This window comes from Mchenga conophoros, linkage group LG5 (assembly GCF_057382185.1).
Source record: "Mchenga conophoros isolate Kocher_MC1m ecotype Shallow Benthic linkage group LG5, M_conophoros_male_GT1.1, whole genome shotgun sequence".
Taxonomy (NCBI): domain Eukaryota; kingdom Metazoa; phylum Chordata; class Actinopteri; order Cichliformes; family Cichlidae; genus Mchenga; species Mchenga conophoros.
Genome location: NC_140530.1, coordinates 40,311,178 through 40,337,077, shown reverse-complemented (window position 1 = coordinate 40,337,077; position 25,900 = coordinate 40,311,178). Strand labels below are relative to the sequence as shown.

General features: G+C 48.2%; 2 protein-coding genes across 3 annotated transcripts in view; both read left to right on the top strand.

Annotated features, from left to right (window-relative positions):
* pik3c2b (phosphatidylinositol-4-phosphate 3-kinase, catalytic subunit type 2 beta) overlaps window positions 1-17,959 on the top strand; it is a 44,683-nt gene extending 26,724 nt beyond the window's left edge. The window contains exons 20-33 of one of the 2 annotated variants that reach the window (XM_085275355.1): window positions 1,763-1,870; window positions 1,963-2,055; window positions 2,137-2,266; window positions 4,255-4,391; window positions 4,466-4,635; window positions 4,713-4,869; window positions 5,050-5,159; window positions 5,301-5,496; window positions 5,582-5,706; window positions 5,823-5,940; window positions 11,220-11,295; window positions 13,748-13,854; window positions 16,009-16,134; window positions 16,432-17,959. In XM_085275355.1, coding sequence (XP_085131481.1) covers window positions 1,763-1,870; window positions 1,963-2,055; window positions 2,137-2,266; window positions 4,255-4,391; window positions 4,466-4,635; window positions 4,713-4,869; window positions 5,050-5,159; window positions 5,301-5,496; window positions 5,582-5,706; window positions 5,823-5,940; window positions 11,220-11,295; window positions 13,748-13,854; window positions 16,009-16,134; window positions 16,432-16,623 — 1,845 coding nt within the window. In that variant the 3' untranslated portion in view covers window positions 16,624-17,959. Of the gene's footprint in view, window positions 1-1,762; window positions 1,871-1,962; window positions 2,056-2,136; window positions 2,267-4,254; window positions 4,392-4,465; window positions 4,636-4,712; window positions 4,870-5,049; window positions 5,160-5,300; window positions 5,497-5,581; window positions 5,707-5,822; window positions 5,941-11,219; window positions 11,296-13,747; window positions 13,855-16,005; window positions 16,135-16,431 lie in introns of both variants that reach the window. The other variant, XM_085275354.1, reaches the window with a different exon arrangement.
* A 2,642-nt stretch (window positions 17,960-20,601) lies between these two features.
* ppp1r15b (protein phosphatase 1, regulatory subunit 15B) lies at window positions 20,602-25,900 on the top strand. Its single transcript, XM_085275352.1, has 2 exons — window positions 20,602-22,762; window positions 24,965-25,900. The coding sequence occupies exons 1-2, from the start codon at window positions 21,326-21,328 to the stop codon at window positions 25,217-25,219; spliced, it is 1,692 nt and encodes a 563-aa protein (XP_085131478.1). The 5' UTR covers window positions 20,602-21,325; the 3' UTR covers window positions 25,220-25,900.

The window sequence follows — 25,900 nt, the reverse complement described above, 5'->3', positions numbered from 1 at the left end:
CTCTCTCTCTCTCTGTTCCTCTCTCCCCCTCTCTGTTCCTCTCTCCCCCTCTCTGTTCCTCTCTCTCTCTTTCTGTTCCTCTCTCTCTCTCTGTTCCTCTCCCCCTTTCTCTGTTCCTCTCTCTCTCTGTTCCTCTCTCTCTCTCTGTTCCTCTCTCCCCCTCTCTGTTCCTCTCTCTCTCTCTGTTCCTCTCTCCCCCTCTCTGTTCCTCTCTCTCTCTCTGTTCCTCTCCCCCTTTCTCTGTTCCTCTCTCTCTCTCTGTTCCTCTCTCTCTCTCTGTTCCTCTCCCCCTCTCTGTTCCTCTCCCCCTCTCTGTTCCTCTCTCTCTCTCTGTTCCTCTCTCCCCCTCTCTGTTCCTCTCTCTCTCTGTTCCTCTCTCTCTCTCTGTTCCTCTCCCCCTCTCTGTTCCTCTCCCCCTCTCTGTTCCTCTCTCTCTCTCTGTTCCTCTCTCCCCCTCTCTGTTCCTCTCTCTCTCTGTTCCTCTCTCCCCCTCTCTGTTCCTCTCTCTCTCTCTCTCTGTTCCTCTCTCCCCCTCTCTGTTCCTCTCTCCCCCTCTCTGTTCCTCTCCCCCTCTCTGTTCCTCTCCCCCTCTCTGTTCCTCTCTCTCTCTCTGTTCCTCTCTCCCCCTCTCTGTTCCTCTCTCTCTCTGTTCCTCTCTCCCCCTCTCTGTTCCTCTCTCTCTCTCTCTCTGTTCCTCTCCCCCTCTCTCTGTTCCTCTCTCTCTCTCTGTTCCTCTCTCCCCCTCTCTGTTCCTCTCTCTCCCTCTGTGCTCTGACAATCATCAGATATACAGTTGAAACCAGATATTTACTCTTCAGATAAAAACACTTTTTTAATTGTAACATCAAATCAGACTAAATGTTTATTTTTTAGATAAATATAAAAACACATTTGTTAACTTTAAGAGTAAAGAGAGAAACTGTCTGTGTTTCTTAATTGCAAATGGCACCAAATTGTATTCAAACTGAGCCACACTTATGGAGCTCCACAGCTCTGTTCCTGGTGTTTTGTTGACATCTCTTGATGTTCCCATGTCACAGAAACAGGCTCTGTGTTTTGCTCTCCTGCATTTGATGAAAGTGATAAAAATAGAAGCTCTGTCTCTCTTTATTCTGACATTTAGCTAATTCAAAAGATTTTAAATATTTATTTATCCAAAACAAAACAAGTTTACTCTAAAATGATGTTGTACAGTAAAAAATGTTCTTGTGTTTTCCATAAAGTGTAAATATCTGGTTTCAACTGTGAATATACTGCTGTGTATAGAAGTTCCTCTTGTTTTGCATAGAAATATACTGAACAACATACAAAGCATAATATATAAAATAACATCTACCAGAGTTTTTCCTTTGAAAGAAGCTCCTTATGTCCATTCTTGTATATCAGTGCATTACTGAAACAGATTTATTTAGCCGTGGAGGGAAACAACTGAAAATATAAAATAAACACACATGTAAGCTGAGACTCTCAGAAACAGCATTGTTGTTGTTCGGCTTTTCATTTCACCATTTGCTGATTCACTTGAAGAACGAGTAACGTAAACGTATCAGTTTGATATCAGTCTTTCGTGATACACCGTCATATTTACATTATTTGTACAGCTTTGGTACCTGATCGAACTTCAGTTCTCTGCCTGGCTGTCTTGTTTTTTTGGATTTGACCCTGAAACAGGCGTCTGAACCCTCAGACTCATACTGTGTGTGTGTGTGTCTGTGTGTGTGTGTGTCTGTGTGTGTGTGTGTCTGTGTGTGTGTGTGTTCAGTGTGTCCTCAGAGACAGTCTGGAGGAGATGAAGCAGTTCTTCTCGGTGAACAGCAGCTGCAGGCTTCCTCTGAATCCAGCACTGCTCGTCACCAGCATCAACATCCAGGTACGCACACACCTTAAAGACAGGAGACACGCCCCCAGCTGGTGTTTGTACCTGATTGGACAAAGTTAATCTTCCTCTTCTGTGGTTTCCAGTCCTGCTCGTTCTTCAACTCCAACGCTGTCCCTCTGAAGTTGTCCTTCCAGAACCGGGACCCACTGGGAGACAACATCAGTGTCATCTTCAAGGTGACGCCCCTTACTAGTGATCCCAGACACAGCGACCTCTGCGAGCTGACCTTTGACCCCGGCTGTTCTCTTTGTGTGCAGTCAGGAGACGACCTGAGGCAGGACATGCTGACTCTGCAGATGATCCGCATCATGAACAAGATCTGGATCCAGGAGGGGTTGGACATGAGGATGGTCCTCTTTAAGTGCTTCTCCACGGGGAGGGGCCGAGGTGAGCACGGACACACCTGTCCTCAGGTGTGTCAGAAAGGAGTGCGTCCTGTCCTCAGTAGGGCCGGGTATTCTCACTGATTTCTAGAATCGATTCGATCCACAATTTGATTCGATTCAATTTGAATCGGGGAAATTTTGCCTCAGACAGTCAGAAATATTATAATTCTGATCACTTATCAGCACATTTCCATATTTTATATCTATAAAAAGAAAGCTGACACTGTGAGACTTTATCACAGGAGTGAGCGTCGCAGCAGAGGCCTTTGTGTCAAAGTAGCTGAGGATGAAACAGAAACAGGTGAAGGAGGTTTTCCTGGTCTGGGATTTTATAGCAGATGACCCTGAAAATATTGTGCAGTCAAAAACGAAGTGAAGCAGAGTTACAGAGGTTTGATTACAGACAGCGTTTTGCAGTTTGGCTTCATTTTAAAAAGTTTAAATATGTTCAGCATTGAACAGCAGAAATGAGGCTTGTCAGAAGTAAAACAAAACAAAAAGCAGCGGCCGACACCGTGGACTGTTGGGTAATAAGCAGGGGTGGGTTTGGATTATCGATTTAGAGAGAGGGAGAGAGAGAGCTCTACATGAAGTGTGATTTTTATCGTGGTGGAAGCAGTCAGAGGGATTCATGACGATGTTTATGTGAAGCTAAATATGAAGCGTAGTTTGGATCGTCTGTGGCTGCTGGTTCAGTCGATGTTGTTAGCAGATATAAAACCTGCAGCTTCAGAATCAGCGAGCTGTCGGCTTTCAGCCCCGACCGTGTCCATGCCGTCGGGGGCGACAGCTCGCCGATCCGTCGGCGGGTCGAGCTTTGTGTTTACGTCTTTGTGCAGAATCGTGTTCCTGCTCTCATTCACTGTTTCAGCTGTTTGGTGGTTGTTGGAATTTGTGAGGTTTAACCTGAGATTCTGGCGTTTCGGGCAAAATAAATTTATATTAAAAAAACGCTTCAGGATTTTAATGAATCGATATCACGTAATCCAAGATCGATTTAATCGATAAATCGATCATCAAAACCCGCCCCTAGTCCTCAGGTGTGATTGACAGGTGTGTGTGTGTGTGTGTGTGTGTGTGTGTGTGTGTGTGTGTGTGTGTGTCCGTCCTCAGGTGTGATTGACAGGTGTGTGTGTGTGTGTGTGTGTGTGTGTGTGTGTGTGTGTGTCCGTCCTCAGGTGTGATTGACAGGTGTGTGTGTGTGTGTGTGTGTGTGTGTGTCCCCTCAGGTGTGATTGACAGGTATGTGTGTGTGTGTGTCCTCAGGTGTGATTGCCGTGTGTGTGTGTGTGTGTGTGTGTGTGTCCTCAGGTGTGATTGACAGGTATGTGTGTGTGTGTGTCCTCAGGTGTGATTGCCGTGTGTGTGTGTGTGTGTGTGTGTGTCCTCAGGTGTGATTGACAGGTGTGTGTGTGTGTGTGTGTGTGTGTGTGTGTGTGTGTGTGTGTGTGTCCGTCCTCAGGTGTGATTGACAGGTGTGTGTGTGTGTGTGTGTGTGTGTGTGTGTCCGTCCTCAGGTGTGATTGACAGGTGTGTGTGTGTGTGTGTGTGTGTGTGTGTGTGTGTGTGTCCGTCCTCAGGTGTGATTGACAGGTGTGTGTGTGTGTGTGTGTGTGTGTGTGTGTGTGTGTGTGTCCGTCCTCAGGTGTGATTGACAGGTGTGTGTGTGTGTGTGTGTGTGTGTGTGTGTGTGTGTGTGTCCGTCCTCAGGTGTGATTGACAGGTGTGTGTGTGTGTGTGTGTGTGTGTCCCCTCAGGTGTGATTGACAGGTATGTGTGTGTGTGTGTCCTCAGGTGTGATTGCCGTGTGTGTGTGTGTGTGTGTGTGTGTGTGTCCTCAGGTGTGATTGACAGGTATGTGTGTGTGTGTGTCCTCAGGTGTGATTGCCGTGTGTGTGTGTGTGTGTGTGTGTGTCCTCAGGTGTGATTGACAGGTGTGTGTGTGTCCTCAGGTGTAATTGACAGGTGTGTGTGTGTGTGTGTCCTCAGGTATGGTGGAGATGATTCCTCACGCTGATACTCTGAGGAAGATCCAGGTGGAACACGGTGTCACGGGATCGTTCAAAGACCGCACTCTGGCCGACTGGCTGCAGAAACACAACCCCACTGACGAGCAGTACGATAAGGTAACGTACGCGGACACTTTTACACACCTGTACACACCTGTCGGTGTGAGACACTCCTCCATCTGCTCTTTCAGGCCGTGGAGAACTTCATCTACTCGTGCGCCGGTTGCTGCGTGGCCACCTATATCCTGGGAATCTGCGACCGCCACAACGACAACATCATGCTGAAGACGAGCGGGCACATGTTCCACATCGACTTCGGGAAGTTCCTGGGACACGCCCAGATGTTCGGGAACATCAAACGGTAAGAGAGAAGCAGATGTTCACCTGTCCTGTCCTCGGTTCACCTTTATAGCTGACTACCTGCTGTACCCCGTGCAGGGACCGCGCCCCCTTCGTCTTCACCTCTGATATGGCTTATGTCATCAATGGCGGCGACAAGCCGTCCAGCCGCTTCCACGACTTTGTGGATCTGTGCTGCGAAGCATACAACCTGATCCGGAAACACACTCACCTGTTCCTCAACCTGCTGGGCCTGGTGTGTCTAACTCGCACAAGCACACACAAACACACACTCTCACACAGACACACACTCACACACAGACACACACAAACACACACTCACATAATGGAGTAAATACAACATCTGCTAAAGGAACCAACCAGGAAGTTAAACGTGTCTGTGTGTGTGTGTGTGTGTGTCTGTGTGTGTGTCCAGATGTTGTCCTGTGGGATCCCGGAGCTCTCCGACCTCGATGACCTGAAGTATGTCTATGATGCACTGAGACCTCACGAGTCTGAGGCTGACGCCACCATGTACTTCACCAGGTAGGCGCGGGCTCACCTGCACAGATGCCTCCGACCTTCAGGGCAGAGACACGAGTCATCACGACCTGCGCTGCAGACGGTCTCTGGCAGCGTCCAGGCTACACCTGCCGCCTTTGTTAACGACCCCTCTGACCCCGGCAGGTTGATCGAGTCCAGTCTGGGCAGCGTTGCCACCAAACTGAACTTCTTCATCCACAATCTGGCCCAGATGAAGTTCACCTCGTCGGAGGAGCGCCCCACGCTGTCGTTCGCCCCCAGGTTCCACTCGGCAAAGAGCGACGGCATCATCAAGAACCTGTACATCTGCAGACACATCCGGACCGGCGGAAAGGGATATGTGAGTCCAGACGTGCCAGTGGGAAGCACACGGGAAGCACATGGGAAGCAGAAACTAACCAGCTGTGTGTGTCTGTGTGTGTCAGGCTTTTGTGGTGAAGGTGGAGCGTGAAGGTCAGCAGGAGGTGCAGCTGGTTCAGAGGACATTTGAAGAGTTTCAGGAACTCCACAGCAAACTGAGGCTCATCTTCCCCTCATCCAAACTGCCCAGGTACACAGACACACACACTGACATGCACACATGTGTGCCCACAGACACACACTCCTAGGTGCACAAAGGAGCTTTGCAGAAGGTCCTTCCTCCTGTCCTCTTATCCCCTCCCACAGTTTCCCCAGTCGCTTTGTGATTGGCCGTTCCCGCAGCGAGGCGATGGCTGACAGGAGGAAGGACGAGCTGAACGGTTACGTGTGGCACTTGATCCACGCCGCTCCGGAGGTCGCTCAGGTCAGTGGCTTTCTGGGTCGGTTCTCACATGAGTGGTAGCTCAGGGGTGGCTGTAGCTCAGGTGGCAGAGCAGGTCGGCCGCTAACCAGAAGGTCGGTGGTTCGATGCCCGTCTGCTCCAGTCTGCATGCCAAATATCCTTGGGCAAGATACTAACCCCATGTGTGTGAATGTTAGTTCGAGCACCTAAGAGCTTAGAAGAAGTGCTTGAATTAGTTGCACTCTGAGTGCTCTGACAGAGTAGAACATATAAGAAACAGTCCATGTACATGATGGTAAGCCGTGACATTAATATTATACAATATACAATAATATTCAGATTGTTAGGCCACCCTCCACACATAAATGGAGGGCCATGATCGGGGCCACAGCACCTTCCAGGGTGCAGTGAGTGTCATGTTGTTGTTCTCAACCAGCATAAAAGCTTCTCCACAGTTAAAGTGTGTGTGGCAGCTGTGATAGCTGCCTGGGTTTTGGTGCTGAGCAGCACCTGCTGGTCTGCCGTGTTTCGAAAGGGGCTCGCAGGCTGTCTCCAGGCTTCTTGTGCCCCTTTGAGGTTTAGCCGTGGTGTTCGAGGGGCTTTGTGGCAGTTTTGGATGACATAACAACAAGATGCAGCCACCCTGAGTGCGGACTTCAAACTGTACACCAGATTTTTTTTTAAATTGTGCTGACAGGCCACATAAAAACCAGAGTTAGGGTAAAAAATATGCACAATGTTTTTTTCTGAATCGTTGGTCGTTGTGTCCTTGGGCGAGACACTTCACCCGTTGCCTACTGGTGGTGGTCAGAGGGCCCGGTGGCACCAGTGTCCGGCAGCCTCGCCTCTGTCAGTGCGCCCCAGGGTGGCTGTGGCTACAATGTAGCTGCCATCACCAGTGTGTGAATGGGTGGATGTTCAACCAAGATGGCGCCGCGTATGGTCACCCTGGTGCTTCAGTGCGTTACTTTTGTCTTGTTTTTGTGCATTTCTTCTGTGTCTGGGCACTCCTCTGGATACTTGTACACCAGAGAAGAGCTCCTTAACTACAGGACTACAACGCCTGTGGATTTATTTCCAATATTTGTCGCATCTGCGGCAGATTTACTGCAGACTCTGACCAGGAAAGCGAGATGCCGAAAGAGAGGGAAGCGAGCCGGCGCACTCGTGCGTTTGAGGAGACGCGGACTGCGAACTGCTCTTCCTGGGATCTTCCTTTCTAATGTACGCTCACTCGGGAATAAGATAGACGAACTGGCCCTGATGAGAAGCATGAACAGAGACTTTGCCTCCTCCTGTGTCTTATGTTTTACGGAGTCGTGGCTCAGTGAGGACATCCCGGACTGCGCGCTCAAGCTGGAGGGCTTTCATCTGCTGCGCGCGGACCGGCAGGCCTCTCTCTCCGGTAAAACCAAAGGTGGAGGTCTCTGCTTCTACATCAATAGTGGCTGGTGCACAGATGTAACAGTGATTTCTCAGCACTGCTCTTCCTCTCTGGAATATCTTTTTATCCACTGCAAACCGTTTTATTTTCCGCGGGAGTTTGCTTCATTCATCTTGGCCGCTGTTTACATCCCGCCAGGCGCGGATGTGCAGGCAGCTCAGTGCGCACTCGCGGAGCAGATACTGCACATGGAGCGGACATTCCCGGACTCTCTCATCATTGCTCTTGGGGACTTTAACAAAGCCAATCTGAGCCATGAGCTTCCAAAATATAAGCAGTATATTAAATGCCCGACCAGAGAGGAGAGGACATTAGACCACTGTTACAGCACGATCAGCGGGGCCTATCGCGCGGTGCCCCGCGCTTCACTCGGACTTTCTGATCACGTCATGATCCACCTAATCCCCGCGTACAGACAGAGGCTGAAGCTCTCCAAACCTGTCGTGAGGACTAAAAAACTGTGGAGCAACGAGGCTGTGGAGGAGCTTCGCACGTGTTTGCAGACCACAGACTGGGACACAATGAAGGCTGCTTCTAACAGCTTGGACGAGTTTACGGACACTGTCACCTCCTATATCCACTTCTGTGAGGACAGCATTGTGCCATCACGCACCAGGGTGAGTTATAACAATGACAAACCCTGGTTTACTCCTAAACTCAAAAAGCTGTGGCTGGAAAAGAGAAAGGCGTTCAGAAGCGGAGACAGGGACTGCTACAGAGAGGCCAAGTACAGGTTCACTAAGGAAGTGGACATTGCTAAACATCAGCACTCTGAGAAGATGCAGCAGCAGATCTCAGAGAATGACTCGGCCTCTGTGTGGAAAGGTTTTAGGAATATCACAAACTACAAGCCTAAAACCCCCCACTCCACTGACGACTTGCTCTTAGCCAACACCCTTAACGACTTCTACTGCCGTTTAGACGAGCCATCAGGCAGCCTTCACACCTCCAACGGCCCCAACAATAGAGACACTTTGGACACTCATTCCCCCACCTCTCCCCCCTCCATAGAGCCATCACCACCTTCAAACACTTCACCTACAACACCTCCCTCCTCACCCCACACAAAAGAGGATTTCACACCACCTCCTCCCACCACAACTCTTCATATTCATGAAGCAGATGTGAGGAAGCAGTTTAAGAGTCTGAATGCTCGGAAAGCTCCCGGCCCAGACGGTGTGTCTCCTGCCACCCTCAGACACTGTGCAAACGAGCTGGCCCCAGTGTTTTCTGGCATTTTCAACTCCTCACTGCAGGCATGTCATGTGCCTGCCTGCTTCAAGTCCTCTACCATAATCCCTGTCCCCAAGAAACCTAGGATCACTGGACTAAATGACTACAGACCCGTGGCTCTGACGTCTGTGGTCATGAAGTCATTTGAGCGCCTAGTTCTCTCCCATCTCAAGACCCTCACGGCCCCCCTCCTGGACCCCCTGCAGTTTGCATATAGAGCCAACAGGTCTGTAGACGACGCCATCAACATGGCCCTACACTTCATCCTGCAGCATCTGGACTCCCCAGGAACCTACGCCAGGATCCTGTTTGTGGACTTCAGCTCTGCCTTCAACACCATCCTTCCAGACCATCTCCGAGACAAGCTTTCCCAGATGAATGTGCCTGATCCCATCTGCCGGTGGATCACTGACTTCCTGACGGACAGGAAGCAGCACGTGAGGCTGGGAAAGAATGTCTCGGACTCCCGGACCATCAGCACCGGCTCCCCTCAGGGCTGTGTTCTTTCTCCTCTGCTCTTCTCCCTGTACACCAACTGCTGCACCTCCACCCACCAGTCTGTCAAGCTAATCAAGTTTGCAGATGACACCACCGTTATTGGACTCATCTCGGACGGGGACGAGTCTGCCTACAGGAGGGAGGTTGAACGTCTGGTGTCCTGGTGCAGCCACAACAACCTGGTGCTGAATGCCCAGAAGACAGTGGAGATTATTGTGGACTTCAGGAAGCACACAGCCCCACTCCCCACCATCATCCTGACTGACACCCCCATCACCTCTGTGGACTCGTTCCGCTTCCTGGGTACCACCATCACCCAGGACCTGAAGTGGGAGCCCACCATCACCTCCGTCATCAAGAAAGCCCAGCAGAGGATGTACTTCCTGAGGCAGCTGAAGAAATTCAACCTGCCAACACGGACGATGATGCAGTTCTACACCGCAATCATCGAGTCCATCCTCACCTCCTCCATCACCGTGTGGTACGCTGGAGCCACTATCAGGGACAAACAGAGACTGCAGCGTGTTGTGCGCTCTGCTGAGAAGGTGATTGGCTGCAGACTCCCATCTCTGCAGGACCTGTACACCTCCAGGACACTGCGGCGTGCAGCTCGGATCTCAGCTGACCCTTCTCACCCTGGACACAGTCTGTTTGACCTGCTCCCCTCAGGCAGGAGGCTCCGGTCCATTCGCACCAGAACCTCTCGCCACAAGAACAGTTTCTTCCCCTCTGCTGTTGGACACATGAACAATAACCATATGACTGTTCCCACCACTAACACATGACCCTACGCTGTGTCACTGCATCATTTCATGTCTGGCACTGATCACCACCTGCACTCATGTATATATCTTTCAACGTAGCACTCATAATTCTTATTCTCATGTATATATCTCATGTATATCTCATGCACATATCTTTCTACGTAGCACTTTTAATTCTTATCCCTACTTTTATTTTTTCATGTCTATTTAAGTGCTATTTATGACAGCATGTTTGCACTGAAGCACCGCAGCAATTTCCTAATGTTGTAAACCTGCTCAACATTTGGCAATAAACCCCTTTCTGATTCTGATTCTGATGACTGGATGTGTAAAGCGCTTTGGGGTCCTCAGGGACGAGTAAATAGGCCATTTACCATTGTGTTTATACAAAATGTCAAAATGAAAAATTAACAGTAAATTCAAACATGTGAGGTTGTTCAAAGAAATCGGTCCTTCTTTAAAAAGGCGGCGTCATCCTGACTCTGTGTGGACAGATTTGTATTAAAAGACCAACTGAAAGATTTTGAGAACATCTTGCAGCCTTCAGTCTCTCACCTCGCAAAAAACAACTAAATCAGTCAGTAGCAATGCACTCCTGGGGAGGGAGGTGTGTGTACTCAGGTACATATGTAACCTTATTATGTCCTGTGTCATCCTTTTTTATCCTTCCTTTCAGTCTTTACTGGCTTGTATTTATTTATAGAAGCATGTAAATGCCTGAATGAAACGTTGAAAGGAACGAGACGTAAACAGTTTTCAAAGAGCTAAAATCTGCAGTAGTGAAAACGGCCAGTGGTACCCTCGAGCCCAGACAGGTGAAGGAAGGTGTGCTTGAACCTCTCAGCTGCAGACAAACACAAAGTACAACATGGCCGAACATGAGAGTGCCGCCATCACCTCACCAGCTCGCTTTTAGTCTGAGTCGCTTCTCAGGACGAAACCCACACACACACACTGAGTGGGTGTGGCGCTGCTGTTCTATCAGCTCGCTGCAGTCCTCGGGGCTCCGCCCTCTTCAAGGTTATCTCTCCCTGACTGTGGAAGCTCTGCCTGCAGGCAGACAGGTTCAGAGGCAGGTGTGTGATCGTGTCGCTGTGATGAAGGTTCTCTGCCCTGCAGAAAGATGCATTTCCTGTTTCTTACATAAGATAAGGATGGTGAGCTGACCCCTCACTTCCTGGAAGTTCCAGGAAGTTCTTAGAAGTGCTCTGTCCTGAGCTGAACGTCCACAGCACCGATGCAGGGATGTTCTCTGAGCTGTGTCAGGTCCACTCGTCTTTATTCTGATTACACTGACCTTTGTCCCGTTTACCTCAGTGAGCTAATCACAGGCTGATCACCCCGTGTGTGTGTCTGCACAGTGTGACCTGGTGTACACCTTCTTCCACCCGCTGCCCAAAGACGAGCGATCAGGAACGACGGCGAGCAAACCAGCAGGTACGTGATTTTGGACCCACACGCTGTTTAATGTGTAAAGCTCAAGAACTGGAAATAAACTGGGAAGACTTTTTGTTTGCTCAGTGGGACAGTGCACGGATTTTAGGAAGCCACAGTGGGCGGGTCCTCACGCTGATTAGACAGGGGCGTTACCCAATGAGGAGTACTCATATCAAATATGAGCTTATCTGAGGTCAGACTGCACCAAAGAGGTTTCGCTCTGTTAAACTTTAACTCACACAAACACAAAGGTCAAAGGTCAGTGCTCTGTGACTCAGCATGTAACAGCAGATCTGTGGCATGTTTTCATACAGAATCACTGCTGATTGGTTAAAGGTTACAGCCAGTAAAAAGATTGTTCTCATAATTATACATCATCACAGCGTGATGCCTTCTCCTTCAGATCAACATATGAAGCATCGTAGCGGTTTTATTATCAGAGGTCGCCTTCACCAACTGGAAGGAAAGAGCGCTATCGCATCTTAAAACACCATCCTCGTTACCTCGACCCTCATCTCCTGAGCTCAAGTCGGGGCTTGAACACACCAAAGCACAACCATGCTCATTTGTTACTCATGTTGTCTTAATTATTTATTGTCCACAGGTTAGACATGTGACCCTTGACAGCGTGTTCGTTGATCCACCTTGAGGAGTTTGAGCATCTATGTGGGGAGAAGCTGCTTGTTTTGCAGCAATCATATGACCCCCTATGAGCAAGCACTTTGGCGACAGCAGGAAGGAAAAACTCCCTTTTAACAGGAAGAAAGATAGTGTCTGTCTCCTGAATCCAAACTGGAAGCTGGTTCCACAGAAGAGAGGCCTGAAAACTGAAGGCTCTGCCTCCCATTCTACTTTTAAATACTCTAGGAACAACAAGTAGGCCTGCAGAGCGAGAGCGAAGTGCTCTAATAGGGTGATATGGTACTACAAGGTCATTAAGATAAGATGGGGCCTGATTATTTAAGACCTTGTATGTGAGGAGCAGGATTTTGAATTCTGGATTTAACAGGAAGCCAAAACAGGAGAAATCTGCTCTCTCTTTCTAGTCCCTGTCAGGACTCTTGCTGCAGCATTTTGGATCAGCTGAAGGCTTTTCAGGGAGTTTTTAGGACTTCCTGATAATAATGAATTACAGTCGTCCAGCCTGGAAGTAATAAATGCATGAACTAGTTTTTCAGCGTCACTCTGAGACAGGATGTTTCTAACTTTAGAGATGTTGCACAAATGGAAGAAAGCAGTCTTACATATTTGTTTAATATGTGCTTTGAAGGACATGTCCTGGTCAAAAATGACTCCAAGGTTCCTCACAGTGTTACTGGAGGCCAAGGTAATGCCATCCAGAGTAAGAATCTGGTTAGATACCATATTTCTAAGATTTTCAGGGCCGAGTACAATAACCTCAGTTTGATCTGAATTAAGAAGCAGAAAGTTAGCGGCCATCCAGGTCTTTATGTCTTTAAGACATTCCTGCAGTTTAACTCATTGGTGTGTGTTATCTGGCTTCATGGACAGATAGAGCTGGGTGTCATCTGCATAGCAGTGAAAATGTATGCTATGTCTTCTAATGATGCTGCCTAAGGGAAGCATGTATAATGTAAACAGAATTGGTCCTAGCACTGAACCCTGTGGAACTCCATAATTAACCTCAGTGTGTGAAGAGGACTCTCCATTTACATGCACAAACTGGAGTCTATTAGATAGATATGATACAAACCACTGCAGTGCAGTACCTGTAATACCTACAGCATGTTCTAATCGCTCTAATAGGATATTATGGTCGACAGTATTGAACGCTGCACTGAGGTCTAGCAGGACAAGCACAGAGATGAGTCCACTGTCAGAGGCCATAAGAAGATCATTTGTAACCTTCACTAAAGCTGTTTCTGTGCTGTGATGAGCTCTGAAACCTGACTGAAACTCTTCAAATAAACCTCTGCAGATGATCTGTTAGCTGTTTGACAACTACTCTTTCAAGGATGTTTGATATAAAGGAAGGTTGGAGATTGGCCTATAATTAGCTAAGACTGCTGGGTCTAGAGATGCTTTTTGAGTAAAGGTTTAACTACAGCCAGCTTGAGAGGCTAGCAGAGGCTAACAGCAGAGTTACTGATAGGAAAGTTCAGCATATCCTCAACAGCTCACCTCAGTAAGGCGTTCATCAAAGTTTTACAGCCTCCTCCACAGTAAATAAAGATGCTTCTCACCCGGCTTTGACAGCTGAGGTAAACAGCAGTCTGTTCCTTTAATACTCAGACGCTGCAGTTCCTCTGATGTCCAGCAGAGGTTATGAAATAAATCTGTAATATTCAAACTTAAGTCAGAAGATGAAATATCTTTGTTTATCAGAATTAAGTACTTCTTAAACTCAGCCTGCGACTGAAAGTGTTAGAAACAGCCAAATATCAGACATGTTCATTGAAGACTAACATTGAAAGTGTGCGTGTGTTCGCAGAGATCTCGTGGTCTCCAGGTTCAGGAAAAGAGCTCGGCGAGGTCAAACTGTCCATCTCCTACAAGAATGAAAAACTCTTCATCATGGTGATACACATCCGAGGCCTGGTCAGTGTGTCGTGTTATTATTAGATTCATTTATAGCTTTATTTCTATTTGTTTTTATTACGTTTTTGTATATATTTCTTTATTATTATGATTACTCTAGTTTCTGTTGTGTATATACTTTTTTTTAAATTATGTATTCTTGGGGGAGCAGCGGCTCTACTCTGAGCCCCTCCCGGATGGCTGAAATCTCACCCTATCTCTAAGGGAGAGGCCAGCCACCCTTCGGAGGAAGCCCATTTCCGCCGCTTGTATTCGCGATCTCGTTCTTTCGGTCACTACCCACAGCTCGTGACCATAGGTGAGGGGAGGGGCGTAGATCGACCAGTAAAATGAGAGCTTCGCTTTTACACTCAGCTCTCTCTTCACCACAACAGACCGGTGCAGCGTCCGCACCACTCCGTCTGTCGATCTCCCGCTGCCTTCTCCCATCACTTGTGAACAAGACCCCGAGATACTTGAACTCCTCCACTTGGGGCAGGAACTCGTCCCCGACCCGGAGTGGGCACTCCACCCTTTTCCGGCTGAGAACCATGGCCTCAGATTTGGAGGTGCTGATCTCATTCCCGCTGCTTCACACTCGGCTGTGAACTGCTCCAGTGCGAGCTGGAGGCTGTTACCTGATGAAGACTCCCCATACTCCCAAAGCCCAACCCACAGAATACTCAGATGGACATGGCCGTCTGAGTATTCACCTCCGGTGTCCACTTGCTGGTTTGGGGGTTACACCTAGGGCTGCTCAATTAATCGAATTTTAATCACGATTACGATCTGGGCTTTCAACGATCATTAAAAATGACTGAGCCGATTATTAGCCCCTCCCTCATTTATCCGCGACACCTTAAAGGCCGGTCCGTGAAAATATTGTCGGGCATAAACCGTCCGTGGCGCAAAAAAGGTTGGAGACCGCTGATTAAGAGGACCCGAGGGAAGCTCGGAAAGCTAAGCAGAAGTTATTTGGAGAGTGACTGCCGTTGGTTGAAAAGAGTTTAAAAAAAAAACAAAAAACTTCAGTGGTGTTGCACACTATGTTATATTATTTTTTTAAAGTCATTGTTAACCCTTTAAAGCCGGTCAGAGCAGCACGCTCCGTTTTGTGTAACTATTTTTAAATCCCTGTAGAACCTGAACCGTGTAAGCTAGCGCAATAATTTGTTTTGCATATGAAACCGGAGGAGTTGTACTTACATCTGATGCCATCAGCTTGTCCTCGGTCACGGTTTCCTTCCACATATAGCTTTGCAAAAACTGCATAAAAAGCGCTTGCAGGAACAAAAACATAATATTCCAGAAACACGCTTTGCTGTTCCTATCAGCTGTTCGTAACACTTCCCACAGTGAAATGATGCACCTGCTGTTTTCTTTGCAAATTTGCATCATAGGATTGTTTTTTGTTTTTCCTGCAGTATATAAAAATTGCTGTATCTCCAAAATAAAACTATGAAGACACTCAAAATAAATTTCCTGTGGTGGGAAACTATTTTTTGCAACTTTATTGTATTTAAAGTTTTGAGGGATAAACCTCTTAAACTTCTCCAAGTAGAAATATATGTAAACAAAACAAAAGCGATTTTCAATTTTTTTTGTAGTTTATTGCACTTTTTTGCAATTTATGTAATTACTATGGACTTAATGCAGACATATTATTAAAATATGGGCTATAACAGTTGTATTGATGTATAGCAACTTGAAATGCTCCCACAAATGGCACTACAGCATGTAAAAAAAATAAATAAAAATAATATAAGCTCTGGTGGACTTGGTTCTATAGTAGGTCTTAAAGGGTTAAATAAATATCTGCAAATAATCGTGATCTCAATTTCAGTGAAAATAATCGTGATTATCATTTTTGCCATAATCGAGCAGCCCTAGTTACACCCATGAACGGCCGCCTCAGCAATGGAGGTGCTGACTATGGTCCAGTCGGTCTCAATGTCCCCAGGGTTCCTCGGAATAAACACTTTTTATTTATTTATGATCATTGTTAATATTTTAATAAATGTATTTATATAATTTTAAGGAGTTTTTTTTCATGTTTTTTAATTAATATTTTTATATTGATCAGTGGGTCTAAGTCCTGTCCTGGTATTTGGGGCTTCTGATTGTTTTTGTTTTTTCTCTGTGGGACTGACACTGATGCCTGTGGGTGTGTAGCAGCCCCTGCAGGATGGGACTGACCCCGACCCCTACGTGAAGCTCTATCTCCTCCCCGACCCTCAGAAGATGAGCAAGAGGAAAACGAAGGCGGCGCGACGCACGTGCAACCCGACCTACAATGAGATGGTACGATCCGCTCACAGCGTCTGGAAGTGCTGTGAGATACTGCTATCGATGTGCTAAGTAAATACTGGCCCAGCTGTGCAGATAGTAATGATAATGCAGCAGTGAGCTGCATGCTGGAGGATAGAAACAGTGTCGCTCTGATAGCAGTGTTGGTGTTAACCTGTCGGTATTTGGATTGTTCTGCATCTCTGGTGTAAAGAATCGCGGATGTCACTGTGGTTCAACTCTTAGATGTTGATATGACTAACTTTGCTGTTTCCATAGCAACATCACTTTTGCCTCCCTTTGTGTCCCCAGCTGGTGTACGAGCGGATCCCACGGGGGGACCTGGACCAGAGGGTGATCCACCTTCGGGTCCTGGGAGACGGCGCCTTCTGGGAGAACACGCTGCTGGGAGAGACCTTCATCCCCCTGAAGAGGCTGGTCCCAGGTCAGCACTGGGTGGGCTGGCACAAACTGGGCCCCCCTGGCTCAGACTTCGCCCACTGATGGACAGGAAACGGGAGGCAGCGGACTTAAAAGAAAGAAGAAGAACTGCAGGCGTTCCTGCTGAGGGGGAACGGTGAAACAAAAAAAGGGAGATCCTTTCAAAGTAAAAGCCTTGTGGCTGCTCTGCGGGTGTCGTGCCACGCTCGTTAGTTTATAAGAGACTGAGTTTTACTTCAGTGAACGAGTTCCACTAACGAGCTCGCCCTGACCTTTGACCTGAGAGCGACTGAAGGAGTGGATTCCTTTTTTAACAGACCTACAGGAGCTCAGACGTGCTCGAGCTGTTTCTTCTTCTTCTCCTCGGACCGCAGCAGGAAGTTGAACTGTGAAAAAGGAAACGAGGACAGAGGCGCGGTGAAGAAGACGAAGCAGGTTGAAGAGCGTGGGCAGCGCCGCTGAGAAGACTTTAGGTTATTTTTTATAGCGGGTTTGATTTATTTTTAAAGTGCGACTGACTGCCGGCTGCTTGCGTCCCTATGTTTCATTCCTGGTTTCTGAACCATGTCATTTCCTGTTTTTAGCTCAATGACGGCGGGCGTTTTGTGATCAGCTGATTTTTGTGTTTGCGCTGTAAATGAATGCGAGGTTTTCACAATGACTGCTTCACACGTTTAAAGACGAGAGAAATCTGAAGAATTTCAAAATTCTGAAACACTGAAATTTAATTTTTATTGTTGGATTGTTTTTGATCATGTGACTCTGTGACGTCATCACGCTGCTCATTCAATCAGCTATCACTTCTCTCCCTGAGGGCACTTTCCCCTGATTGGCCAGCATGCAGAAGCCTGCTGAGGGGCAGCCTGTGAGCTGTTAGAGCCCCCTGCCTGTGGACATGTCATTCCACAGGCAGGGGGCGCTCTCGGGGCAAATTTCATCCTGTTTTTGATGGAAGAGTTCGACAGTTTCTACTGCAGTGAAGTCGCTGAGGACATCACAGCACCACGAGCCGCTTTACAGCACCCTGCGTTTTGATTTGGGGTGTGAAGCCAGCTCCTGCTTCTGCTGCTAACGTGTGCTGGAGGTTTGGAAACAGGCGCCGTCAAGGGAGGACGTCCTGTCCTGAACTCTAACCGACCAAACAGCAGGCAGCAGTAGCGTGCTGGTGTTTCATGGGTAAAATCAGGTCCGCACGAACAGTTCAAGTGTTTGTATTTGTTCTGCATCATGTGACTGAGGTCCTGACCAATCAGATGAGGTTGCTGTGGGTGAAGAAGCATGATGACGCGCAGAAGCAGGCTTTGTTTGGATGCAGCTTCACTGATGACGACCTGTACAGACGAATGATTCTGAACCTTTTCTATTGTTTGCACTACACAATAAACTTGAAATGAAAACAGCTGAAGGTGGTCTGTCCTCCTCTTCCTCCCTCCTCCTAGGGTCTACACCTGCCTCGTTTCCTGTGTCCGTGCTGCGAGGGATAAAGGTCGGCCTGGTTTTAGAAGCTTGGCTTGGTCTATCAGATGTCTGGGGCTAAAGAGGGTGGAGCTCAGGTGAGCACAGTGTGGTCTGTAACAGCAGGTCTGCAGTCGAGGCTGAGATTTCATTAAAATCCAAGAATGCCAGAAATCTCTTTAAAATGTAGAATAGAAAACAATAGAGTCCAGGTGAACCACTCAGGTCTGCTGATTGGCTGTCGGCTCTCGGGCAGGTACTCCTGCAGTGGCGGCACAGAAAACACCCCACGGACGTCTTTGTTACTACAGTTTTTAATAATATTTTATATTTGCGGGTGGCTGTAGCTCAGGAGGTAGAGCAGGTCACCTGCTGATCGCAAGGTTGGAGGTTCGATCCCTGGCTCCTCCAGTCTGCATGTCAAGTATCCTTGGGCAAGATACTAACCCCAAGCTGCTCTCCGATGCGTCCATCGGAGTGTGAATGTGTGTGGATGTAGTTAGAAAGCACTACGTATAGATAAAGTGCTTGTGAGAATGGGTGTGACTGGGTGAATGAGGCATGCTGTATAGAGCGCTCTGAGTACTCTGGGAGAGTAGAAAAGCGCTCTATAAGAATCAGTCCATTTACCATATTTACGTAGGGCAGATTTTTACAAGTAATGTGTGGATCAGATATCAAGCATCTCAATCCCAATGTTGATATTGGTATCAGATCGATACTAGTGTGACTGGACCGATACTTGGTCTATCCTCTGAACTGTTAAATAATTTCTAACAAATAAATATCCCAGAAACCTCTCTGAACCTTTCTGTGGTGCCAGGTTTATTCATAGCCACATTTAAACTATAGGAGCTGAGCCGACCGCTGTAGACACGGCACATTTACAAGCAGCTCTTCAAAATAAAAGCTGAAATGTGTGAGAAGGCAGGACACACTGGTCTCCCCTACATCAGCTGCCTTTAAAGGGTGTCTGTGTCAGCAGTACTGGTCCTGTATTTACTTGGTATCAGAACGCTAAACTTTTTTACTGCAGGCTGGCTCGTTTTGGTTCACTTTTTATCTGTTTCTGTAATTATTGTGAAACTGCAGATTTGACAGATCCAGTTGTAGGCACAGTTTGGATGTCTTTGGTTTTTACATTAATCCTGATCTGTTTCCTGTGACGCTGACGGGACAGCAGGACCTTTGACCCTTGCCGCGTCCTCACACAAAAGCAGGTGATCCTCCACAGCATCATCCAGCACCTAGCTTACACACACACACCTGCATACAGTATTTATGGAGTTTAGTTTACTGTCAGATTTTGATCAATGATTTCTGATCCTGGACTTGACACCTGATCCCAGTGTCAGCCTTTTGGTATCGATCCGATATCAAGTAAATGCAGAGCCAGTGCGATACCAATACTGATACTTTCAGCTTATGTGAGAGAGCCGTGTGTCTCGTTGTCCCCGCAGCCACATGTCCCTGAGCCTGGTTCTGCTGGAGGTTTTCTGCTTGGAAAAATCACATTTTTCCTTCCTACTGTTGCCAAGTCGTAGGCTCGTAGGCGTTCGTCTGATTATTGTAGGGTTTTTATCTTACAATATAAAGTGCCTTTGGTTGACTGCTGTGATTTAACGTTATATGAATAAAACTGAATAGAATGGGGAGCAGTGTGTCCTGATTCATGAGATGAACCATCATCTATCGGCAAATTCTGAACACATGAATGAAAGGCTTTATTAGCCACATGCAGGTTGCATGGTGATATGAGATCTTCTGTTGTTGCCTGTTAAGAGTCGCGCTGCACAGTCTGAAGATGATCTAAAGCTAATTGGTTAAGACACGTAAAAAGACAGGAAGAAATAGAAGCATGCATAATCATCTCCAGTTCAGCCTTTTTCACCATTAGTCTGAGTTTTGAAATGTTCCTTAGATGATGACTGACTTTTACTTTCCACAGTTGGCACAATAAAACACAGCTTTCATCTTTTATTTTGGAGAGCTGAATGTGAACGTGCCTGTCTAATGTGGCTGTAAATAAAACAGGCACCACAGAAAGGTTCAGACATGTTTCACAGCATGTTTGACGCATTTGTTCATTAAAACACTCAGTGCGCTACATACTGAACTCGGGGGATTATGCACTCCACACTGTATATAAATGCCACTTGTTTTGCACATATTCAACTCTGTATATTTTATATATTATTATTATTATTATTATTTTATTTTATTTTTTTACTATTTAATTTGTAAAAATGTGTATACACACACACACACACACACACACACACACACACACACACACGTAGGAAAATATTTAGTATACACATCCAGAAATGCATACACTATTATATATTGTACATATATTTATTAGTTTCAGGTTGGCCATTCTTGTATTTTGCTCGTTTGTGTTGTTGTGTTTGCACATCTCTGTTGCTTGTGGGGCTCGCACACAAGAATTTCACTCGCATGTGCTGTGCCAGTGTGCCTGCACATGTGATGTGACAATAAAAGTGATTTGATTTGATTTGATTTGAAACAAAGTATCGATTTAATACCAATATGGGCATCGGTTACTATGGGCTACTATCCATACTGGGTCCTTTCACCATCTCCAGTGTCTGAGCCGCTTCTATAAATTGACCGTGGGAGCTTCACGCTGATAAACACGTGGCACAGTCGAGCCCAAGTTTCGTTTATGTAACGGAGACGCAGGAGCGAACAGCACCTCCTCCTGCACTCCCTGCCCGCGGCCTCCCGGAAATAGAGATTCGCGTCATAGGCGACGGTCCCCGGGCTGTCTGATGAAATCTCTCAGCGGACGGACGGAGCGAAGCGGCCGTGGAAACTGCTCTGTATTCGGAGACCGCACCAGTATTAACGCCAGGAGGAGTCCGGAGAGCACCGCAGACTGATTATAACCCGGTGAAGTGCTGCTTTGGTTCGAGTATTTGAATCCGTCTCCGCCTCCGGGGAACTAACCGTCAGGCTAACTAGCTGCTAGCGCTGAGCTAACGTGCTAAGCTAACTGGAGCCCCGCCGCAGACAGAATGGCCCGTTGCTGGTCTCCACACCCGGTACTCTTCGTGTCTCAGCACTTGGGTTTCTCCACCTCCGTCCGCACAGAGTTCTCCACAAGAAAGAAGCACCACTGTCAGCAGAGCACCACGGCCCGCGCCGGGCTCTCGGCCCTCGGATCCTCCCGCAGCTGTAGCCGGTGTGTGTGGTGTGCGGAGTAGGCGCGATGAGCTGTTGGATTAGCAGCTAACGTGCTAACAGCCTGTTCGTATTGAAGTTGTTCGCACATTAAACTGAGGACATGTTCAGAAATATGAGTGAAGAAGGACGTTTAATGGGCGGGAGGCGCCCCCCCTCATCTTCCTCCTCCATGCCCGGACTGGACAGCCAGGAAAGTTCGTGGATCGGCTTGCTGTCCAGGCCCGCGATGGCACTGGTGGAGAAAATCCGGAACCGAACTCTGAAAAGCAGCTTGGTTACCGAGGAGAGCGAATTTCTTAGCCCGCTGGAGGACGTGCAGCTCGGGCCTCCTCACCTGTCCTACCTGCAGTGTGAGCCCCGAGGCGTGGGGGCTCTGCCATGGCTCTCCGCGGACTCGCTACGGGAAATCGGGCTCCAGAATGGGGCAGAGGTGGACCTGAGCCTCTGCCAGCAGACCCAATTCAGATACCTGTCTTCGTTCCGGGCTGTTCTGGGCCACATGCTACTCAGTTCTCAGGAAGTAAAACCCCCGGGAGGGCAGAGCTGGTCCAGCAGGCCATGGTGGGACAGCTTCTGGGGGGGCAAGGAGTGCTCGGAGAGGGAGCAGCTGTCCCGCGGGATGCTGGGAGAAAATGCTGGAGCCAGCGACCACAAAGAGCAGCTGGTGAACAATGGAAGCCCCCCCACAGTCCAGAACGCTGTGGCAGACCGCCAGCTCAGCATCAGAGATCCACAGAACTGCTCAGGAGCCACCATCGCCGCAGCCTTACCTGTGACCCCCGAGCAGGACCATGGGTACTCCAGCCTGGAGGAGGAGCACCTGTCCGGCGTGACGTCCGCCAGAGCAGAGCCGTCGCCACCACAGGAGACTGAGGGGATGGAGGAGGTGGTGCTCGCCGTCCCTCAGTGCCAGAACAAAACTATCAACTTCATCATGGGTGGCCCTTGCAGCGAGGATGAGGACAGCCAATCAGAGGAGTCATCCTCTGATGATGATGATGATGATGATGATGGCTTTGACAGCGAGGGCTCCTCTGAGATGTCTGATGACACTAATGATGATGATGAGGATGATGACAGTGAGGCGGAATCAGAGGTGGAGCGTTTGTGGCGCTCTCTGTGCCACAGCGAGGACCCCTATGACCCCCGAAACTTCACTGCCCGCCTGCACACGGGTGTCACTGCACCTCGTGCCATCCCTGTCTCCACGCCACCATCCTCTGCTCAGTCTTCCCCCTCCTCCTCTCCTCCCTCCAGCCCTGACACATGGGACGACTCGCCGTCTGCGAGCGAGGCTGATGAGGAGAGCCTCCGCCTGTGGGACTCCTTCAGCTCCTCCTCAGACCCCTTCAACCCACTCAACTTCCAGGCTCCCATCAGGACCCGTGAGTCTGCCACGGCGAGGGCCAGGGAGAACTCCGCCTACCGCCGCCTCCGCCAAGAGTCTCCACCCGAGTACAGGAAGGAGGAGGCAGAGGACCGGATGGACAGCGGTTTCTGTGACGCCTCCGCCCGGAACTGCAGCTCCACGAAAAAGGTGCGTTGGGAGACAGTGCTGCTGGGGCGGGTCAGGTGGTTAAAACACTGATTAAGGTACAGGTGAGGCTCACCTGAGGGACAGTCAAAGGGTCTTTGTTAGTCACACCTGAACACACCTGCAGACACACCTGCCCTGTGGGGTTTTGGGAACAGTCAGAGTGAAAGTGAAGCTTCAGTCTGTTCTTGGTTCAGGTTACTGCGGCTCGCTCTGCGTCAGGAGCTCATGAACAGGTGAGACAGAGAAGGTGTGGAAAATAAAGTTTATTCAAAGTGAGCTGAAAGTTTCCAGCAGAAGAAATCAAATCTTCACGCTGCATACTGATCTCTCGACACACCTGTAGCTTTTCCATGTTCATTACAGCAGATGCTGTTCAACCTGCTGACTTTCAGTGTTTATTCTCAGGTTATGTGACATATTTAATTATTTAATCTAAAATATTTAATAAATCTCTTAATTTAGGATTTAAAAACTATTTTTAAAAAGTTATTCATTGTGTGGCTCTGCTGAATGTTTCTTCCTGTTAAAAGGGAGTTTTTCCTTCCCACTGTTGCAGAGTGCTTGCACCGAGGCAGTTGTCTGATACTTGGGCTTTGCGTGTTCTTGTGGGTATTTACCTTCCAGGTAAAGCACACTGAGTTGACTGCTGTCACCGACTTTGGGGTAAACATGCTGATTTGAACATGGGAGTCTGTGGCACCGACTCACTGCTGGAGCCTCTGCTGGCCGTCAGAGGAACTGCAGCTGAGGAGTGTTTGACAGTAAACATGAGTCGAAGCTCCGCCTCCTGTGGGTTTGTTTGCTTCCTGGAGAGACGTGAGGAGAAACTGGATCGGTGAGCTGTAATTAGCTCGGAGCTTTATTTACTCTGTAAACACGGCCAGTTTATTAGTAACTCCCAGTTCAGCCTTTACCCAGAGTTCCCACCAGGTTGTCCGGACAGCTGTGATGGTGAGCCCACATCTGGGCCATGAACTCAGAGACGCTCTTTTCGCCCCTGAAAGCCAAAAACACAGCGCCATGATGGTTGAACGACTTATCCTTAATGAAGGACGTCTAATGTCATAACGTTTCCCATCAGATTTCAGCTTCAGTCAGATCCTCCAAATGTCCTTCAAACTCACTTTGATTTGGACCCAAAGATTTAACCAAACCCGACGATCCTGCTGCTTCAACTTATCCCCAATACAGATGTAAGGATGTAGGGAGTGAAACAGTCGAGTCTGTCACTACCCGATCCGTACCGGAAACCCGATCGGTACCCCGCATGCGCGAAAGGTTTCTACTTCCGGTCGTAGCGTTTTACGATAGTTATGGGTCAGAGTATCTGTTAAAATGTTAAGAATAACAAGTATATCTTAAAATGTTTGCAATAATGAAGCATTTCAGTACAATGTAGACAAAAACGAAAAATAAAAAGAAAGTTACGGATCAGGACTCACCGATCCTTACTGCGCATGTGTAAAGTCTGACCGTACAAATCGGGTCTACCCGATCCGTACCGCGCATGTGCAGATGTTTTCTTCTTCTTCTGTTCGTTTAATGGCAGTTTACTCCCCAGTGTACGAGGATACCGCCACCTGCTGACCGAGCGAATAAACCCTATTATAAACTGAATTATCGTCATTACAAACGTGTGTTAAATCTGATTTAGTGATAGTCGAGTGTGTTTATGCTTGTCTGTGAGGAGAGGATTGTTGGAATAGTGATGATGATGTGCACTATCACTGTCAATTGTCAGTAAACACTTCATCTGGCTGATGAATCTACACGTGAGATATTACAAAGTCTGCATTATTAACTCTGCAATTAGGCGCCATTCTTCTTATTTTACGGCGCTGTTGCTCAATCGGGGGACGCTCTCTGTTGAGGAGAAAAGCATGAATTTCTTTGTATACGGATTATCCATTGTTTAAATGTCCCGGGCAGTCGAAAAGGAGTCAGAGCTGTTGAGAAATGCTAGGAGCTAACTGGGCGCTAACCGTACCATTCAAATATATTGAATGTCGCAATGTTGGCAAAGAGAGGAAGTGACGTAAGATTTGCGCATGCGGGGTACCGATCGGGTTTCCGGTACAGATCGGGTAGTGACAGAGTCGTTTGAAAGCTGATTTGTTCCTGGAAGTTTCAGTGACCTGATGACCTTTGACCTTTCTTTGTATTACCGAGCTGATGTCGTTTTCTCCCTCTCTTTTCCATCAGGTTCGTTTCTGTGACGATGTGGAGGAATTCTTTGCCAGCTGTGGGGAGGAGGAGGACCGGCGGGGCCCGTGGGAGGAACTTGCCCGAGATCGCTGCCGCTTCCTGCGGCGCTGCCAGGAGGTGGAAGAGAGCATCGCTTACTGCCTTCAGCCGCAGCACCGCCGGCGCGTGTACGAACAGCTTGCCGCGATTAGGCATGCTCCTCAGGGTGTTTTTCTGGCGGCGGGCCCGAGGCAGAGTCCAGCTCCACTGTGAGGAAGAACGCCGCTGGGTTCTTCAGTGTTTCTGAGCTCCGAGCCTCATCAGCTTCCTGCTTCCTACCACAAACCCATGAGCACCACAAAAGAAGAAGAGAGGTCCAGACGCTCCACGTCTGGAAACGCTGTCAGTGTTAATGTGCAGAGCTGTGAGGGTGAGGATGATGAAGGCTCCCGCCTCTGATTAACCAATAAAAAGTCCCCGTCTGCAGCAGCTGGGCATCCAGCTGTTTCCAGTGTTTTCACTCTGAAACCAAAGAAGAAGAGTTTGTGTGTGTTTGTGTGTGAGCGAGTTCACCTGTCGCATGGGCAAACCTCCCCCAGACTCACTGATAATCAATGCTGAGTTTTCCTGATCACTGTGTATTAACCCTGCGTGTCCAGCCGGAGGCGCTCTTGCTCCCTCTCCTTGTAATTCAGACTGGACAGAAACAGCTGACACGTCAGAGCCGAGGCCCCGCCCTTCAGAGCGTTCAGCGGTCAGAAAGATTGACGCTGTGGCAGATGTTCCAGATGTTTCTGTGACTGACAATGAGGAAGAGCGCTGCCTGAACTGTTTGGCGTCATTTTAGCGAGAGAAGCGTTTTATTTTTCTAACTGCGTGTTTGCCAAGGACTCGTGCCCATTGATCGTCTCACAGACTAAATATCAATCTAAATAAATCCAATATTTAATGATC

Excerpts from the sequence above, each read along its gene's own strand:
- ppp1r15b (XM_085275352.1), top strand. The coding sequence starts at position 21,326 with ATGTTCAGAAATATGAGTGAAGAAGGACGTTTAATGGGCGGGAGGCGC. Across the intron at positions 22,763-24,964 it reads ACTGCAGCTCCACGAAAAAG|GTTCGTTTCTGTGACGATGT; the intron begins GTGCGTTGGGAG and ends CTTTTCCATCAG.